This window comes from Eumetopias jubatus, unplaced genomic scaffold (genome assembly GCF_037043125.1).
Source record: "Eumetopias jubatus isolate StellerSeaLion01/CBP00866 unplaced genomic scaffold, mEumJub1_p1.0 scaffold_11, whole genome shotgun sequence".
NCBI lineage: Eukaryota > Metazoa > Chordata > Mammalia > Carnivora > Otariidae > Eumetopias > Eumetopias jubatus.
Genome location: NW_028274817.1, coordinates 115,026,744 through 115,046,979, shown reverse-complemented (window position 1 = coordinate 115,046,979; position 20,236 = coordinate 115,026,744). Strand labels below are relative to the sequence as shown.

The following is a 20,236-nucleotide window of genomic DNA, read 5'->3' as shown; positions in this document are numbered from 1 at the left end:
AGGTAACAGTTTCATGTATGGGCTGTACTGTAATTTTCTTAACCTATTTCCCAGTGATTAACATTTGGGTGAGTTCCAGTGGCTTAATATTATACTGAATCTTAGTGCATTTGTATATTTCTATTGGATACAATTCCTTGAAATTTAACTGATGGGTCAAAAGTGTACAAATTTAACTGTTAACAGGTATCACCAAACTAATCCTCCAAAATGGAATACAAGTTTAAGTGCTCACAAGCAGCAAAGAGGGTCGCTCATCCTTGCCAATCTAAGAACAAACCAAAAAAAGTTCTCATATTTTCATTTACGTTCCCTTATGTAAAAGGGCCATTTGTTTTTCTTTCATCTGTGAATTATTTATTTATATCTACTGCTGTCTCTTTCTATTGTGCTGTTGATCTGTTTCTATTACGTATCTCAAAAGTTTATTAAAAACGATGGGAGTAACAACTACATCTTGTACACCCTACTCTAAAACCTATTAGTTATAAAATGCTAAGAACAGATCACTTTCTCCGGCAGTTAATTGTACTTTTTAAATTAAAAAAAAGCAGATTAATTAGTAAATATAACTTTAGACTGTAAAGAAATCATTTTAAGCCTATTTTAGGGTAACCGTATTGTATCTGCCTAGGTCTTCCATTTGGATCATAACGTGAAATGCTTTAAATCTGATCAGGGTTTTCAAAATCTAACAGATCTCTTTTTATCACTGAATTTCAAATACTCAAACTCTAGATCTGTACTAAGTAAATTCTTTAAGGCTAATAAGGTACAAAAGAACAAAAAACTCTGTATGTACAGTAATAAAAGCCTATATAGGCAAATTCTGGTCATTTAAACCTGTTCCCCTCTAAAAAAAATTATCAACTCCCTAAGGTGGATGAGGAAATCAGCAGAAAACTTAAAAAATATTCTAATTGCCTACAGGGTATACTCAATTCTGTTTCCAGGTAAAAACTCAATTTCCTTAACAGACATTAACTGATTTGGTTGTTGTTGAGGAAATGAAATTATATAGTGACATCCCACAAGCTTTGCTGTGGTGCTAAAGTCAACCACAGATTATCTCCCCAGGCACTGGTTATCAAGTAAAGGTGATTCTGTTGACTCACAGAGGTGATTTTTATAGCCATTTACATGGTCTTATTAAGCACATCTGTCCTTCTTTTACAGTTCTTAAGGGTTTTCCTCCTCCTCTTCCTTTTGATTCATTTCAGCCAATATACTCTGGACTATATGTTATATTGAAAAGATGTAGCAGTCTATAAATGTAAATGGAATCTTTATATATCCTATTGTGTTAAATTAAACCAGGGTTTTGCAACCACAGCACTACTGATACTTGAGGCTGGATAATTCCTTGTTCTAGGGGGGTTTGTCCGGGGCACTGCTGGATGTTTAGCAGCATCCTTGGTCTTCAGCGACCAGATGTCAGTAGCACCCCATTGCCAGTCGTCACAATCAAAAATATGTCCAGGCATTGTTCAGTGTTCCATGAGGAGGCATAACTGCCCCACTCCCCACCTCAGTTGAGAACCAGAGTTAATCTAATTGGTTGATGGGTAGGTAAAATTACGTTCTAGTGTGCTTGCCTGTATTTGTTAATTTTTCTATAATAGGAACTTTTATTTTTTAAAAAGGCAACAGAAGAAACAATAAGAAAATTTTAAAGAATGTGTCAGTAGGGGAAAAAAGAGCTAAAACCCTGAGATTTTTCAAAAGTACTTTTTAAAGAAAAAAAATCACCAACAGCTAGGAATAGGCTCTTTGCAGGTCCCAATCCTAGGGTGCATGCCATCAATTTAGTAGATCAGGATCAGCATTGAAAAAAAGGATAGTGGGGCGCCTGGCTGGCCCAGTCGTTAGGCGTCTGCCTTCGGCTCGGGTCATGATCCCGGGGTCCTGGGATCGAGTCCCGCCTCGGGCTCCCTGCTCGGCGGGGAGCCCGCTTCTCCCTCTCCCACTCCCCCTGCTTGTGTTCCCGCTCTCGCTCTCTGTCAAAAAAATAAATAAAACCTTAAAGAAAAAAAGGATAGAACAGAAAATGTGAGATTGCAAAACAAATAAAGTATTACTTAACAAAATACTTTTTTCAGTTTATGTGCATGTAACTATTATGATATAAAAATGTATTTTATTACTGTGGGTTCTTGTCAAATATCTGTGAAAATCAGATTTACAGCTACTGATTTTAAGTTACTCCAACTGTTCATTATTGCAAATACCCCACAGTAGCAAAAGCGGGCTCAAAATGAGTTAAAGTGAAATAAGGCGGGGGGGGGAACCTCAAAATTCTGAAAAGCAGACAAATAAAGAGCTCAGAAAACACACATACAGCAAAATGATTACAACCTGAAAACCAGTGACCAAGGACTTGGCCAAATTTCTTATAAAACATAAACAAAAGGCAAGATTTGTTCTGCCTTCTGTTTTTTCTGTACCTGCCCTTCTGCATTTTCCATTTCAAACATTAATGTCACCAAACCTTACTTATCCAGTTTGTTCTAGCAGACCCCTATCAAATTTACCTATAAAAGATTAAAATAACGCTGGCCTAAGAGTACAGCCTTGTTAGCTTTTAACCTAATTCAAAAGAAAACGGTTTAGGCTTTAGGTTTTAACATAAACAGTGGAAATTACAAAGGAATCGTAGGAGTTTGTCTAATTAGACCAAATCCTAAAAGGATTTATATCAAAACGCTTTTTGCTGTTAAATATTATTAGATATATTTGAACACATCTAGCTGTTACAAAACAATGTACAATATTCTCGAGTTTGGCATACCCAAATATTCTTAATTAGCAAGATTTTAATTTAAAAAAAAATCCCAAAACTTTATACTAAAAGGCATGTTATTAAATACTTCAAGTACTTATTTACTTAAAATAATTTTAACTTACAAAAGATTCATTTTTAAAAATCACTTTTTCTAAGATTCTTACCTTTCCATTTTTATGCAGTCCAACAGATTTATTACTTCCACAAAGATGGTGCATAGTACTAAGAAATATCATGCAGCCCCAGCACTAAAACAAATCAATTTTAGCAGCACTAATTCTCCATAGAGCACCACTTGCTAGCCGAGGCAGATTAACAACTGCAAATCCAAGAGAATCTATTCATAAAGTGGATCATCTCGAAGTAGAAGCAAATTTGTGAGTGTAATGCTTGCTTTTGGTACCTCACTTATTTTTCATTGCTCAGATTACTTTAGTGAGAAACAATACCAACAGCAAACAAAGCTCAAAAGGAAAACCCCCACAAATTTCAAAATGATGCTGTTAGTATAATAAAGAAAGGCTGACACATCTCAAAGCGCTGATCAACACCATCATGCATCTACCGCTGAGGTTAAAGCCCAACGCCCGGTATTTTAACTATTTGATCTTCACAGATCAGGCAAGGACTTGAAATCATCTCACGTGCAACAGTCTTTGCATAACACCCCATTTTATCCATGCCACAAAGACGGGAAACTTGGTAGTTACCAATAAATAAGTTGGGGGTCAAAGGGACTAAAGCCTTAGACTGCTCTTTATCATAAGATATCCTCAGACAAACCTCCCCATTCTTCATTTTGGCTCTATAAAATTAAGGAGCAGAGAAAAACCGGTAAGTGCCCGACTTTACAAAGAAAATGCGCTCTATATTTCCTTGGTCATTAGATCTATGTTTATAAATCAACTGTACCACTCTCCCAAGTCCTCCCCCTCAAAAAACTAGCTTAAAATAGGCACTTAATTGGTGGGGGGGGGGAAATGTTCCAAGTACTTCAAAGAATGTCAATTTAGGAATCTCAGCATGTCACACTTAGTAATTTAAGAATCAAGTTAAGTTCCAGTGGCATGTTAAGAAAACCTGTGTTAAATTCTAACAAACATTAAAAATTGGATAACAGACCAATGCTTCTGGGCTTTATCCCCAAATTTAATTATGTAGTCACAGAACCAAATACCAAAAAGAATACAGAATTCACTCTAGAAATGTCAAAACTGAACCACTGTTTACCAAGTAACCAAGTAAAAAAAAAAAAAAGTATCTTTATTATTTAATCACAAAGTCTGATGTTTTAGCAATTATTATTCAAATACACTTATGTTCTCATACTGACTATAGTATGTTAATAGAAAATCTACTTTATCCACTGACTGTGTCCCTTTGCCTATAAAATGAAGGACTACCTCAACAAACTACATGACATTTATACAAATTGAGTAAAATGGAAATTTTAAAGAAATTTTTCTGAAGAAAATAAACATTAAGGACAGAAATGTGTATTTCACAAATTTTAAAAGGGCTAACAAATCAAAATCATTTTGCGATTTCCATGTATCATTAAGCCAACAGATATTTTCATTATAAATTCAAAGGCATCATTGGTGTTTAGAAATAATCAAGTAAAAGAGCTGATACCAAATAGAAAAATCACAATACAAAGAAAACTAGATTAAAATAAATTAATTAGGACTTCTACAAATTTAAGGCTGCCTTTAGATAAGTGTCTTTATAGCTATATTTACAATTTTGGAAGCAAAATCATATTCATGACATAGGCTAAGTGAATGCTGTATCCCAAATTTTAAGACCAAAAAAGCTACTATAAATTCAGTTTTGATAAAACCAACAAGAAATGATTTGAAAAATATTTGTATCTATACATCCCAACTTGAAAATACCAACTACTGATAGTCTGGACAATGAAAATTTTCAGTATTAAGAGGTAAAAAAATGGCATCTGCCTCAGGACATCTACTCTGATCGATACAGAAAAACCTCCAGAATGATAAATCTCCATTACCGAAAAACACAGAACTTGGTACCAAAAACAGAAGGTTTAAATTACACATACCAAGACAATACACAAATAGGGTGGGGGGAGACACGGATAGTGCTCAGTGGTCAAGATTTTACATAGCTCTGAAGCCTAGCAGATCTGGGTTTGGAATGCTAGGACCAGTCACTGGAACCTCACTGAGCCTCTACTTCTTCATTTGTTAAAAAGGTACTCTTGATCCTTCTCAGGGCATCCTGAGGATTAATTAGCACAGGATGCTTCCCACCTAAGTGCTCAGTAAGCATTAGCTATCATCATAGTTCTTTTTTGTTGTCACGGTGTCCAGACATGTTCTCATTACTGACTATATAGAATATGCTAATAGAAAACCTACTTTATCAACTGACTGACTGCCCTGTTCGCCTATAAAATGAAGGACTACCTAAACAAACCACAAGATGTTTATATAAATTGGGTAAAAGGGAAACTTTAAAGAAATTCAGCAGTTTTTTCTCATCTTATTCCACCACCTATTTTATGAACATAACATTCAAATACTCTCCCAAAGATGTAAACATGTATCATGTATCAACATATAAATGAATCTATTTTAGGAAACAAGCATCTTGTCATCCCTGGATTTGTGACAATATGTTGGCAGAATACCTGAATAACAGGTTAACCTGAACAGAATCATCTGAAGCCTTACTGCCCCAATGAGACTGTAGCCTTAACTTGCCATGTACTATATAATTCACTCTAAATTCAGAATGGACCAGCTGTGTTCTGCCTCCTCAAGACCTGAGTGGCTAAATTAAGAAAATGGTTCACTCAGACCACTGAATAGAAAATGTCTTAATGTACTATCACTTTGGTTTATGTACAAAACAATGTTGAGGTAGTCACAGATGAGAAATAGGGCCAAAGGTCTCTTCTAAAGATGAAAAACTGTAGTTAACAGTAGTCAACTTTTTTTTTTTTTTAAACTAGGGTGTGACAGGGAAAGAAAAATCTTAACGTGGACCACAGACATCCCATGCTTCTCTCCACTCCCATTTTCTCCTAAAGATACAAAAATACTACTTCAAAAAGGGAGATATTACTTATTATTAAGATACTTCAACTGGGGAAATACACACACATACTCACAAATATGGACTTGGAATGACATTTTTATCCCCCAAAAAAAGCCATAAAGTAAACTTAGTATATATGTCATATTATAAAGTCTACAGCAATTGCTCAGTAGAGTTTAAAAAAAAACAATCCAGACACAGGAAAGATCAGTGCCCTAAACACTACTCTCCATGAAAAAATATATCAAAATTAAAAGGTGAACTTCAAGAACTTTAAAAATGTTTTAAGACAGATATAATCAATCAGTCAGGAAATGATGAAGAACTTGGAGGAAATACCAGGTTCTGACAGAGCAGAATATAGTTCCATAATAATGAAATGTAAAAGGGAACAAGGGAAGAGACAAATACGAGAAATTCCCAGTTCCTGATTCTGGTTTGACCTTATTTTTAGAAAAGTCTGATTAGTAAACAGCAAAATAAGGAGGTCCTAACTTTAAAACCAATTTTACAATAGGAGAATAAGAGCTTGTGGTCACACTATCAGATGTTAAAAAAAAAAAAACAAACTCGCCAATGATGTGTCTGTAGTCAATAAAGAACCGAGGCAAACCACACACATGGAAAAGGGGCTGTGCTCATTTCACAATGGACAGTGGCTAGCATCAGGGCTGCCAACAAAAGATCCCACTTTTGGGGCGCCTGGGCAGCTCAGGTGCTTGGGCGTCTGCCTTCGGCTCGGGTCATGATCCCAGGGTTCTGGGATGGAGTCCCGTAGCGGGCTCCCCGCTCAGTGGGGAGTCTGCTTCTCCCTCTGCCCTCCCCACTCTTGTGCTCTCTCCCTCTCAAATAAATGGGTAAAATATTTAAAAAAAAAAAAAAAATCCCACTTTTGCAGGCATCTTAACCACTGTTCGGTTAACTCAAGATCACTATGTGTACAAGGTACTGTCTCCTATTTAATACATGTGTGTTCTGGAGGGTGTCGTCCCAATCTGGAGCAATCCTCCCAACTGACCCAGTCAGTAACTAACGCAGAGCCCTTACCGATGCCCTCCCTCCCACAGAGGCCCACAGTTGAGAGAGAGAGATTTACTCTTCTTAGTTCACATTTCTGTTACAATCGAAATGCTAAAAAATTAATTTAATGCCTCCTTTAATAACAAAAGAGAATTAATTTAATGAAAACACACTACATATTTTATATGGACTAGCTCCTCCTTGTGCTATAGACTTTCTAATTGATTAAAATCACAATTATCAATTAAAAAAATAAAATAAAATCACAATTATCACTAAAGCAACTTGGTATCTGATTTAAGGTATCCTTAAGTATTTTGAAAAAGGTGGCCTTATCTATGAAATTTTAAACTTCAGAAATTGGAGGTCTAGGAATAACAAATATTCAATTAACCGAAGACAACTGTGGAAATTGGAAATGGAAGGGGGTTTATCAATGGTTCTTGTGATACCAAGGCAAAATAAGAATATAGTCATTTGACAGAACATGGTTTGTTATTTAAAAAGAGCAAAGAGGGGCACCTGGGTGGCACAGTGGGTTAAGCATCCAACTCTTGGTTTTGGCTCGGGTCACGATCTCAGGGTCATGAGACTGAGCCCTGAGTTGGGTTCCCCACTCAGTGCGGAGTCGGCTTGAGAGATTCTTGCTCTCCCTCTCCCTCTGTCCCTCCCCCCACTCGTGCTCTTGCTCTCTCTCAGGTAAATAGATAAATAAAATCTTTAAAAAGAGCAAAGAAAAGGCCAAATACCTTTTAGTTAGTTTTGCTAACACAAAACTAGAGAGTTCTACAAAGGGTGTAATTATAACACTGCCATTTGCTTGGCTACATTTGCACTTAATGGACATGAGGTGAAAATATGAACCAATCTGGGGTGAAAATGACATAGTCTCACAATCAGCTGATTATCCATCCACACTAACGCGAAAAGGGGTTACCTGCAGTAATCAGAACAATGAATGGAGAGTTCTCAAATTACTGTTGGACAAATCTTTTCCCTTCTTGGTCTGTCCTCCAAACATTCAGACTCTAGTGTTTTGGGTTCCAAAAATGGGCCATCAGTATGACAGACCATCTCCAAAGCAAACAATCCATCCACAGATAACTAAGCTGATGTGACTGACACATACTCCAATCAATATACTGCTCATGGACACTACATGCCAAGCATGCTTCAGAGTAATTTCTGAAACTTGAAGAATGAGGGAACATAACTGAGACTTCCCTAGCAATAGCAAAACATGCTAATGTCTAGTAAAGAGAACTCCAATTAGCTTACCTCCTGCAGTAGATCAGCCTGCTCAATTGCTTTAAGGACATTTTTCTTGGATGTTTCCTGAACTTCCCCTCCCAAAAGAAACTCATCCAAAATAAAATAAGCCTTCTCAAAATTAAAGATGATATCAAGTTCACACACCTGAAAAGCAAGAAAAACAATGTTAAAACTGAAGAAAGCAAAAGATACTTACCCACCATCAGGCAGTGAATAAAATCTGATCAGAGTGAATCGATCTTAATTCTTTCTAAAAATGGCAATCTTGGGCGCCTGTGTGGCTCAGTTGGTTGGGCGACTGCCTTCGGCTCAGGTCAGGATCCTGGAGTCCCGGGATCGAGTCCCGCATCGGGCTCCCTGCTCAGCAGGGAGTCTGCTTCTCCCTCTGACCCTCCCCCCTCTCATGTGCTCTCTCTCTCTCATTCTCGCTCTCTCAAATAGATAAAATCTTTAAAAAAAAAAAATAAAAATAAAAATGGCAATCTTGCTAATAACTAAGCATCACTGATTTAGCCAGCTTAATTTTCAAATCTCAAGTACTTTGAAACACAAGGCCTACAAACTAAGTAAGACCTGATTCTGGAAGCTCCCACCATGGGCAACTTAATAATTCTCTACTCATCTCTACTCATAAACAATGATCTTTTTTAAATACATATTTCCTGAATAATGTGATTATAACTGCTTACCAAATCTAAATTCTATACTAAGCACTTCCAGAATATTAACTTTTGCAGTTGAACTCCTTTCTGTTTCACTATTTTAAACCTCATTCTCACAACCATCATTAAATGAGCAGGGCCGTCAGGTCAAGCATTCCAGCAGTTAACTGATTGGGCCTGCTGGCAAGAGACAGTTAGCCCTTCCCTCCCCTGCAGTTACTTTCAAACAGAATCCCCAAGACAATCAAATAATAAACTTGTTACAGAAAAGATTTTAAAAAAATACTATGGCACTCAATTTCCTAAAAAAAATAATACTCACACTGCCAAAATACTTGTCAAGTAATTCCACATAACGATGAATTATTTCCAGGGTAATTAGCTCATTGTCCTGATCCTCGATAGCACAGCAAAAATACAGACTAGCGTATCTGTAACAAAGCAAATGTGGAAAAAATTTTACTCTATAATCTAAATATGTTTTCATATCCTATTGTGAAAGATCCCATACTTCTACAGTTTATTTCTCCTTTTACAATAGTATAGATTATTTTCCTCCTGCACTATAAAAGGAATGAATGTATGTAGAGAAAGTCTGAAAAGTACAGGCAAGCAAAAAGCCAAAAAACCCAAAAAACAATCACTCAATCATACCATCTAGAAACGTAAAAAGAGTAACTCATTTTGGTCTTCTTTCAGGCTGCCTTCTACGAATATTCTAAAACATAGCTGGACCCAGTTATGAAATACAATGAATGAAATATAATGGTCCTAAATTGTATGAAATATAATCTTATGTTTACCTAATTAAAACAAAATGCACTGTGTGATTAATTCAAACTACAAGTAAACAGGGAAGAAGATAAACTCTCCGACTGAAGGACTTATTGAAGATACTGTCAATGTGAAGGCAATGCCTGAAATGTTTTGTTGAAGCGTAATATATGCAACAGAGAAGAACACAAGAAAACTTGAGGAGTTTTCAAAGTGAACCCACCCGTGTACCAGCACCCTGATCAAAAAACAGATTATGGAACTCCTGAATCCCTGCTCCTAACCCATCCAGGTCACAACCTGCCACCCCCAAGGGTAACTACTATCTTGACTCCTAACGGCATAGAACTGTTTTTAAGAAGGTTTCTAGGACTGTGGAATCAACTCCAAGAAAAGAACAGTTCTAAGTTATTACAGAAGTTAGAGAAAGAGAACAGGGGAAACGGAGACCTGTTATCAAATTTTCCAAGTTCTACCTGTCAAATGGAAGTTTAGGTTATTTACCCTCTTGAATATTAAGATTAGAAAACTCATACTCTCTTCCAAATTAGGATTCTAGCACATGGGACTACATTATACTTGACCCAAGGAAGTCAAACTTAACATACCACCTTGAGGCAGAGCAAACAATGACCAAGTCTTTTGAGAAGGATTAAAAGAGCATTTTCAAATGGTTTAAGTGTATTAAAAGCTTTTGGAAAAACAGACAGACAGAAAACCTAAGACATTCTAAACAAGTCTCAGTTTCGACTGTAATTTTCACTGAGGAGCATTTAAGTGATTTTTAGAAAACAATGAGCAATTACTACTTAAAGCATTAATGGAAAATAATACACACACACTATCTCAGTTTTGGAATTCAATGAATTCCTGCTCTTCAGTATGAGAATAACTAGTATTTACAGAATGCTCTATTAATATTATCAAATTGATCAAATAAAGATCAATTATTTGATCTTTCCAACAGCAAGCACCATCATTCTTGATGGGGGCGGGGGGTGGAGGAAAAAAAACAAGGCCCAAGAGTACAGGGTCTGCCAAGTGGTTGCTCTGGGATAAGAAATCTGATCTTCAGACCTTTTCCCTCCCACTCCACCTTGGGGAGTCCCTCTTCATACACAGCTTGACTTTTTTCCCATGTCCATTCTACCTGACTTATACATTAAGTTATTTAAAATGGTAGGTCTCCTGCAGTCTTAGAGAGGAGGCTTTCGAATGTGTTCACTTATCAGCATGAAGGACATCAGAGGGCACCACCTCCAACTTTTAACAAAGTGCTTCCTCTTTCCTAACCTATGGTTTTGTGTATCTGTTTAAGAAGGCAAGTTGCGGGGGGAACACCTGGGTGGCTCAGTTAAGCGTCCAACTTCTGATTCTGGCTCAGGTCATGATCTCAGGGTCTGGAGACTGAGCCCTGTGTCGGGCTCTGCGCTGAGCATGGAGTCTGCTTGGGATTCTATCACTCCCTCTGTCACCCCCCATCCTAGCCCTGCTCACGCGTGCTCACTCTCTCTCTAAAAAAATAAAATTAGGGGCGCCTGCGTGGCTCAGTCGGTTAAGTGTCTGCCTTCGGCTCAGGTCATGATCCCAGGGTCCTGGGATAGAGTCCTACAGACTCCCGCCCGCATTGGGCTCCTTGTTCAGTGGGGAGCCTGCTTCTCCCTCTGCCTGCAGCTCCCCCTGCCTGTGTGCGTTCTCTGATAGATATAATCTTTAAAATAAAATAACTTAAAAATTAAAATTAAAAAAAAAAAGGCAATTCCAACTCTCCATCCTCCCTCACCCATGCTCACAAAATAGTTTTGAATTTGGGGAAATTGATACAAATGACATGTTACAAGTCCCCAAATCAAGGAAACTAAATATTAAAGGAACTGACATTAAAAATGGAAGATAAAAAACAGACATGACTAGCTGACATGAACAGAGTGCTATTTAAATAATCCCATTAGAAGGAATTTATTAATAGTTTTGGGTAAAATTCCTTTACTCTTAATGTCAACATTTCTACAATGCTACTGTTAAGCAATCCAATGCTTACACCATCCTCACTCCTTATCTATAGTACTGCCTCTTGACTTACAAATAAATAGCACTTAGTCAATTGTCCTTAATTGTGTGAATCATTTAGAAACATTAATTCAAATATCACCAGGACTGGGGCGCCTGGGTGGCTCAGTCGGTTAAGCGTCTGCCTTCCGCTCAGGTCATGATCCCAGGGTCCTGGGATCAAGCTCCGCATCGGGCTCACTGCTCAGGGGGAAGCCTGCTTCTCCCTCTCCCTCTGTCTCTTCTCACAGCTTGTGTGCACTCTCTCTCAAATAAAATCTTAAAAAAAATAAAAAATAAATATCACCAGGAATGATGTGTCCAAGCATCAAGCAGTATTTTTAAAATCCTGCAATACAGGGGCACCTGGGTGTCTTAGTCGGTTAAGCATCTGCCTTTGGCTCAGGTCACGATCCTGGGGTCCTGGGATAGAGTCCCACATCGGGCCCCCTCCTCAGCGGGGAACCTGCTTCTCCCTCTCCCGCTCCCCCTGCTTGTTTTCTCTCTCTCTCTCTCAAAATCTTTAAAACAAAACAAAACAAAAAAACCCTGCAATACAAAATAAATAAATAAGTAAATAAATATAAAAATCCTGCAATACTACCTAAATGTTTGCTTTCACTCAGAATGGAAAAAGAGCCATCAATTAAACAAATTCTTTGTTGTAGGTGATTAGTTATCAGGATTATAAGGCACCTCTCCACAGAAAGCTTATGGAAGAAACAATAGTTAACAGGTAACATTCACCAAGGCCTCACTCTTGAGTGAGACACCAAATGTTTGCTAAGGCTTTTGCACATTTTACCATTTTAATCCTCACAACAATTCTTCCAGAAAGATACCGTTATTAACTTGCATTTATACGGGACCCAGGCTTAAATTGAGTAACCTCCCCAGGAATAGTAATTTGACTCCAAAGCCCAAGTTTCATATTAAAAACTATAGCCAGGAACCGTATTAAATAAAGGAATCCTGCACCTGGCAAAAATTAAAACTGAGTAAGCAATATTTTAAGAGCTTTGAAGAGGGAGAGAAAAATTGTTATACTGATTTAGTAAAAGATTACCAAGAGAACCTGAAGCGTACTCCCTATTTTTAGAACCAAATGCTTTTTAAAAATTCAATTATGAGCTCATTTTGTTCTCTTAGTACATATTTGTAAGTCTAAATCTGAAGTAAAATTAATAATAGACTAGTAAGAAGAAAGGTATGTTTGGTTATTTTTAGCAGAGTGGATTAAGGCTTACTCTAATTACTGGCACTCAGAGAACATCTGAAGTGCCTATTCTTCTATTCAAAACACATGACTTCTCCGCAGTCAGCTAAGTGTCAGCTGACTGGGTGTGAATGTAACTAAACTATTCTCAATACCCACTGGTATGGCATTAAAAATTCTTTTGTTAGTAAAGAAAATACAGTACTGTGGCAAATTCTCAAACTAGTAATTTGAAGACATATGTTTAAATTCACTGTAAAACTTTAATCTAGTGCCTCTTCCATAACATGCTGCATAAGATAGGAATCAAAAAAAGCATACAGTGTTAGGTCTTTAAGGGATCTTCAAGAGCATTTAGTTCAGAGATGAGGAGACACAGACAAAATGCCTTGTTCAAAGTCACGAAACTAGCTAAGGGCTCAAACCAAACACAACTCAAGTCCCCAGATTTTCAGCCTCTTTTTTCAGCAAAAGGCCCCCCCTCCCCAGAGGAGGAACTATTATGCGAAATGCTCAGCAAGAAGAATGTGGCTGAGACAAATGGAAGAAGTAAGGCCTAAAGATAACTTGCTGACAGGAACAGCGACAGTGCTGGTTCAAAATTTCTCAGAAGCTAAGCGAGAATTCTTTTGCTTAAAAGGTCTTCTCTTCCAGCTGGACTAGGGGGGGAAAGTCACCTGTTTATATCAACAAAGAATATGTCCTTAAATACGATATATAAGGTTTTCAGTATGAAATGGCAGATTCATAGAAAAACTGATTAAAAATTCTAACTTCTGTATGTGAATTTTATCTCAATAAAGCTGTTTTGTTTTTTTTTTTAAGTGCACCTTTTATTTATAGGAGCTTGATACAAGTATCAGAGTCAGGTTAGATTACCCTTTATAAGCCTTTAAAAGAAAAAGTGGTGGCCCAAGATGGGTGGGCTGAATACTGTGTGCGGGAACACAATGAGCGCTTGCTTTCCTTCCGTTTTAACAGGCCATTGCCTTCAGCTGCAGGAATCTCAATTCCTGGGACTGATTCCCTTGCCGGTATTTTCCTCCTCCACACGGGGGACTCCTTCCCCTATCTAGAAATAAGCTTAAGTCTCTCACACCCTTTTTTAAAACTCGGTCCCTTACTCCTATGTCTGTGGGGGTGGTTACCACCTCTTCGCATCTGACGAAGCTCCCAAAATAGTCTACATTTGCTGTTTAAAAGTCTCCACCTCTTCACGCTTCGCCCCATTTCTTCGAGAGTTTCTACTATTTCACTGAAAATGTTCTGACAAATGGCATTTTATGAACTCTCACTGTAAAACCTAATAGATTCTTCCTTCACTTTAATTGTTTTTGCAACATTTGGCACGGGTGACTTAATTTTCAAAACTCTCTCCCCCCTCCTGATGTTACTGACCCTATACTTAGCCTCTCCCCCTTTGCCTGCCCCTTGAATGTTGGTGATCTACCACTTTATGCCTTATTTCCGCCCTGACTTCCAAGCCCACCCCGAGAAAACCAGGCATCTCAAAGTCACCATGTCTGCTACCTCACGTTTACCGTCAGCTTAACCAGAAATATGGAATCGCTGCTCTCCCAGCTTCTAGCGGCGACCGAGTCTAAAACTTACCTGTAGTAACAGTTCACTCCACCTGCTGGGCCCACAGCAGAGGTCTTCCTTCAGGGCCTCACTATAATGCAGTCTCCTAAGAGATCTCTCAGGTGCCAGCCTCAGCCCTCCCCCTTCCCATTCTCCAATTACAAGGATCCTTTCAGAAATGCATATCTGCTTTTTTCATCCCCATTTAAAACCTTTGCCTCCATGCTTCAGATGGGAGTTCTAGCCCCCCTGTCAGTCACTAACTAGAATATGACCTTGGACAAGTCACTTCTCCCAAATTCTTCCTTTTATAAAATTGAAATTTAATCAACAGCAGTGGTTCTAAAGCTCATGAACCATCTCCTATGCAGAGGGTACAAGCCAAGTGAGCACAGGTATGAGATCCCGGTCCTGTTTTCATGAGAGCACCTCCACTTCCACTTGTTTCACTGAAGGTTCTAACCTTGGGGCAAAACGCTTTATAAAAACAATCACCTGACTAGACTATTCCACGACCTCTCCCAGCTCTAAAATGCTATGAGTTGTCTCAACAAGTACTAAACCAAAATCACCCAAAGATGACTAAATTTATTCTTTTGGGAAGAGGAGTTCTATGGTATTTAAAACATTCTCTGTCCTAATCTCCATCACCTCCTCTGCCATCTCCACCCCCCCCACACAAACGCATCCACACCTAGAGTGGAATAAAGGAAACAGATAAAACCCAGACTTCTCTTCAACCCTCCTTGCAGCCCATACTGTTAGTTCTCTGCGCTTCCCCTACGGAAGACATTTACATGCAGAAACACTCTTCCTAAATACAGTAAATTATTTGTAACGGAAGGAAAATGGAGAAGAAACAAAGTAATTATATTTCTTTTAACCCTTGATTAGCCCAATCTTGAGAAATGTTATTTTAGGGTATTAAAAGACTTTCAGATATTAATAAAGATGTACATTTTTTTAAAGTTTAGTGTTCAAAGTCAGTATGTGAGTCATTTTGCAACATCAAAAATTTAAAAATCTATTCTTTGCAAAATTATCTATCAGATCTAATTATACCTCCAAGACAGCAACAAGTGTACCTCAAATTAATAAATACTACTAACAAAGAGATCTTATAAAGTTTCAAAACCTCTATACGACTGAAATGGTCTCTGCATCCAAGGTGTTCATTAAGATTCTAAAAGTCAGAAAAAAGGCATGTCAATTATCAGTCATTACTGTATAGATTTTCAAGAAAGGTTTGTCTAAATCCAGAGAATTACTCACATTTAAAATATGACCCCATTTTCACCTGCAAAGAAATAAATTGACTGAATTTTTCTAAAAAGATGATTAAGTAGGAATAATCACTTATGCCTTTAATTACATAATTAGTTTTAAATCGACTTTCCTGATTTTATTTTTTTTGACTGGATAATCAATAAAAACAGCAGTTATTTTAAAGACACAAAGCTTTAACTTAAACCTTTTACACTTAAATCTTTATTAATCATTTATAAATGTCATCTCTCAAAAGTCTGCCATTACCACATTATAAATGACTGAACATTTGATCCTATTTCACCTTTCTGATAAATGAAAATTATACCTTTTGTAAACAATCTTCAGATCTCGCCACTCAAGAAAGCTGCACATTTTAGGCTTCCGTGCTAAAACGGTTTGAACAAGTTCTCTTGTAATCTTTTTCTTCTCTTTGTCTGATAGTGGGACATACCATTTCTGCAGTCGAAGCTTTCCCTGACGACTAAAAAGCAACATAAACTGCATCTGTTAAGATAAATAGAACCAAGATTACATGCAACACTTGGATTCAGTAAAGATTAAGATGACACGGTTCATAGAGAAGCTTTGGGGGCAGGGCCTTTAACTGACAAATGATTAGCAGCTATCAGTATTTCTATGCCAGTTAAAATAGCAGGAAAATTCTTGTAGAAAGAGCTTCCTACCAGATGCAGATCTCCCCACCCTACCCCACCCCACCCCACCCCGTTCCACGTAAGTTTGGAGAGTAGTGTGTGGCAAAAAAAAAAAAAACAGAAACAAACAAAAAAAGGTAAAAAGCTGGAGTGAAATTTTTGAGTTAAAAGAAAGATAACTCTTGCAATTTAAGACAACTACTGTCTACATTTCACACTCTGTGTATGCTTCAAAAGAGAATTGTTGACATCAACTGGTTTAGATACATTTGAAAGAAACAGCAGATCTACAACTATTTTTCATCCTGAGGCTGTTCCAGTTGCCGGCTGAATTGTATTCAGACTGCCCTCTTCAGTTTATGCTTTCGTATTTTAAGCAAAACAAAAGATCTAAAATAGTCAACAAAAAAACCCATAAATGCACATTTTTCTTAATAAAAGCCCAACTTTTAAGTATCTCTTCTCATCTTCACTTTCTAAAAATTCCAACATAAATATACACACAATAAAGAAGTGGGTTAATGTAACAATATGAAAGAGAATATAAACCTTTAAAAAGCCAAAATTTAGAGTCACACACATGCACAGACATTATGCAAAATACTCATTTAAAACAATCTTTTTAAAAAAGCATCTACAGATGGAGTGGATGCTGAATTCGAGTGTATTTTACTTAAACTATTTTGTATACATGTATTTGGAACCTCAAATCTGTTGATTAGTTTACATGTTTAATTTTAAAGGAAAGCTTCTTGTAATCCAACTAACTGGTCTTCCCAACTGCAAACAGGTAAGCATTGTTTCTACAAAAGTAATGTAAAGGTAGAATTCAGACAGGTTTTTTCTTTTTTCCTTGTAACTGCTGTAAGTTCCTTTAACAGTGTTACTACAAGTGGGATTCCAGCCCGATTCTTAATATGCACCACACCATCTTAAATCTGAATATGGGGTGGGGGAATTTACACAGCTAATTTAGAATAAAATGGGCTCTAAATTTCGCTAAGAAATTGTCGCTTTTTGTATTAATCCAAACGGGCATCAACAATATATTTAGAAATTTATGATGTGGCAATTTAACTTTATTTAAAGTTAAAATTGGCTCATTACACCTCACTTAAAGCCTTCACTGGCACAAAATAAACGAACGATATTCTTGATGTCAAAGTGCCTCCCATACAAGTCCTGTTAAGATAGCGGCATTCGGAGGGGGACAGCAAGTAAAGCATCAACTGGACGTTTAATGTAAAGCCGTTACCAGAACTTTTGAGCATAAAAGACCCCTATTCCAGGACCCTGACGACCTGGAGGGGTGGCGGTTTGCTTTCTGAAAGAGTATGAGCTCTAGGCTGTCTGTATCCCCTCCCTACCACTTTACAGAACGAATAAATAATTCAGTCTTTAAAATAAATTATGTGCTACATGGGACGATACCCGGTTGCGAAGCACGAGTATTCCTTCCCTCCGGTTAAAAACTAATGCTTTGATTTTGCCGCAAATCACAGGGCACCTCAATTCCTCGAGACTGGTTATTAAAAACAATAGGCTCAGCCGCGGAGCGGGCTCAGGGCCAGCGTTCCTCGGTCCGGCCGTCTCCGACGCCTCCCCACCGCCCCATGGGGCCGCACTCCATCACTGACCGAGCCCGGGCGAGGTGACCGGCTAGGAGCGGGGAAGACAATGGCATTCGCCGCCGCGCAGGGGGCGCCAAGGGTCGTCCGCCGCCACCGCCCCCGGCCGCGGGCCCCTCCCGAAAATGCCCCGCAAAACTTGAGGTGATTCCCGAACCACAGGTGCCGCGGGGCCCCCCACATCCTCGGGGCGCGGTGCGGAGTGGAGAGGGGCGCGGACGCGGAGAGAAGTGAGTTGCCGGGCGCGGCGACCCATGGCGGGCCGGGGCGGCCAGGCGCGGGGTGGGGTCGTCGGGGCGCGCGCGGGGCGGCGGAGGGCGCGCCCAGCCCTCCCTCCCGGCTCCCTGTCCCCGACGCCCCCGCTCGCCCCCCGGGACTTACGGCGGCCGCGGGACGCGGGCGCGGCTGGGCTCGGCCGGCGGCGGCGGTGGCGGCGGTGGCGGCGGCCGAGGGGAAGCCCCTGACGCCGGGCTGAGGAAGAGAAGCCGTGTTGCTGTGGGGAGGGGACCCAGTTAGCGGAGGGAAGGCTTAGGCGGCGAGGGGAGGGCGAGCCGACAGACCCCGCCCCGTGGGCTGGATGAGGGAGGAGCCGGGGCTGCGGCGAGCGGAGGGGCGGGCTGGGAGACGCGCGGGAAGCCGCTCGGCCTTCGCCAACGGCACGGGAGGCAGCGCAGGTGACCGCACAGTCCAAGAAATCCGATTGGCAGCGTCCCTATCGAGAGGGGTGGTCCGGGCCGGAAGTCAGGCCACGTGACCCGGAAGCGGCTTCTGCCAAGGCCGGCGCGCCTGCGCGCTCCTGCGTGTGCCTTGGGAACTCGGGCAGGCGGTTTTCCCGGCTCTCCGGTGGTGGGAGGACAGGGTTCTGCGGTGCCCTTTGTCGACCCCGCTGTGCGGGGCAGGGAAGGTCAGGATCGCGAAGAGCCAAGTTCGAGCTCCGATAACTCTCCGTGCCCAAAGAGGGTGGCGCGGGGAGGCGTGACTGTCCGTACTGATGGTGGGGGAAGAGAGGGAGTGCTGCACCTCTGGGGAAAACAAGTCAGCTCTGTCGTGGAGCTAGTGCACGCGTTCAGAGGGCCTTTTGCAATTATTCTGCCTTCAGACTGCCTGGAATCCAGCCCGTCCTTCCTATTGCACTGCTACAGCCCTAGACACCTTTTGCCCCAAGCTGTGCAAGTGTCTCTTCCCTGGGCTTCCCTCGCCTATCCTCAGTGCTGCGGACCTGATGAATTACTGTCCGTTCTCTGCTGAAAAGCCCAGACAGCATCTCGTCTTTGAGATCCCACCTCCCTCGCACAGAGTCGCGCCCCCCGCCCCCCCCCACCCCATAGCCGCCTGGGTTCCAGTTAACCTTGCCGAAGACGTGCTCTGCCTGGCATGCACTTCCTCTCAAATGTTATATCTCCTATGAAGCCTCACCCTCAAACCCTGTAAGAACGAATCCCTCTTTCACCCACATGTTCGTTAGCCTCTGTTTAGCACATCTTGAATTTTATTCATTTTTGCATCCCCACGTGTCCATTTGCCTCTGTTCAGCACGTCTTGAATTTTATTCATTGTTCGTCCCAACCTAGTTCACTGCCTGGTATATAACACATCTAGTAAGTGGGAATTGACTGATGAGGACTATAAAATGATAGATTTGTTAAGAACCATAGTGCTGAGCATTGTGCCTGGCACATAATGGATGTCCATATTTTTTTGAATGAAAAGAATGGATGAATCATCTAGTCCCGACTCATCTTTTACAGATGAGGAAAGGGGAGCCCCACGGGATTAAGTGACCTTGCTTGAACAGCCGTGGGTTTCTCATGTTGAATGGTATTCATTACCCCAGTCACCTAGGTTCTTAAAAGGAAGCTGGAAAATTGCTTTTATTGCGCTATGCCCTTTTTGCAGAGGTTCCCAAACATAGTCGCCAGAATTTTTTAATGGCCCAAAGTGAAAAAGAAATGCTAGGTTTTTCACGAAGCTAAATGTAATCAATTTAAACGAATCCTTTATTAGGGATTGTTCTTTTTTTGTGGGAAAAGGTCTATAAAACTATGATAGTATATAACAGGGATTTGAGAGCATTTTTAATGCCCTTATTTGGCAAAATAAAAATGTATAATACCTCCCCTTTTAAGCACTAGTATACTGCTAGGAAAATTTCCTACAGATATGTAGGATAATGTATACTGGAAAACAAGTGGCTGACACAAAGCACAGAGCTGGCTTTCTGTGGTCTTTAGGCCCCCTGCCCAAATTTCTCTCTGCTT

The 20,236-nt window shown here is 39.9% G+C and overlaps 1 protein-coding gene across 2 annotated transcripts in view; it reads right to left on the bottom strand.

Moving 5' to 3' along the window:
- Positions 1 to 18,618, bottom strand: part of AP1S2 (adaptor related protein complex 1 subunit sigma 2) — a 28,685-nt gene extending 10,067 nt beyond the window's left edge. The window contains exons 1-4 of one of the 2 annotated variants that reach the window (XM_088028860.1): positions 18,360 to 18,618; positions 16,023 to 16,201; positions 9,131 to 9,239; positions 8,153 to 8,290 (exon numbers count right to left, since the gene is read on the bottom strand). In XM_088028860.1, coding sequence (XP_087884986.1) covers positions 8,153 to 8,290; positions 9,131 to 9,239; positions 16,023 to 16,201 — 426 coding nt within the window. In that variant the 5' untranslated portion in view covers positions 18,360 to 18,618. The remainder of the gene's footprint in view (positions 1 to 8,152; positions 8,291 to 9,130; positions 9,240 to 16,022; positions 16,202 to 18,359) is intronic. The other variant, XM_028092560.2, reaches the window with a different exon arrangement.
- Between the last annotated feature and the right edge of the window lie 1,618 nt (positions 18,619 to 20,236).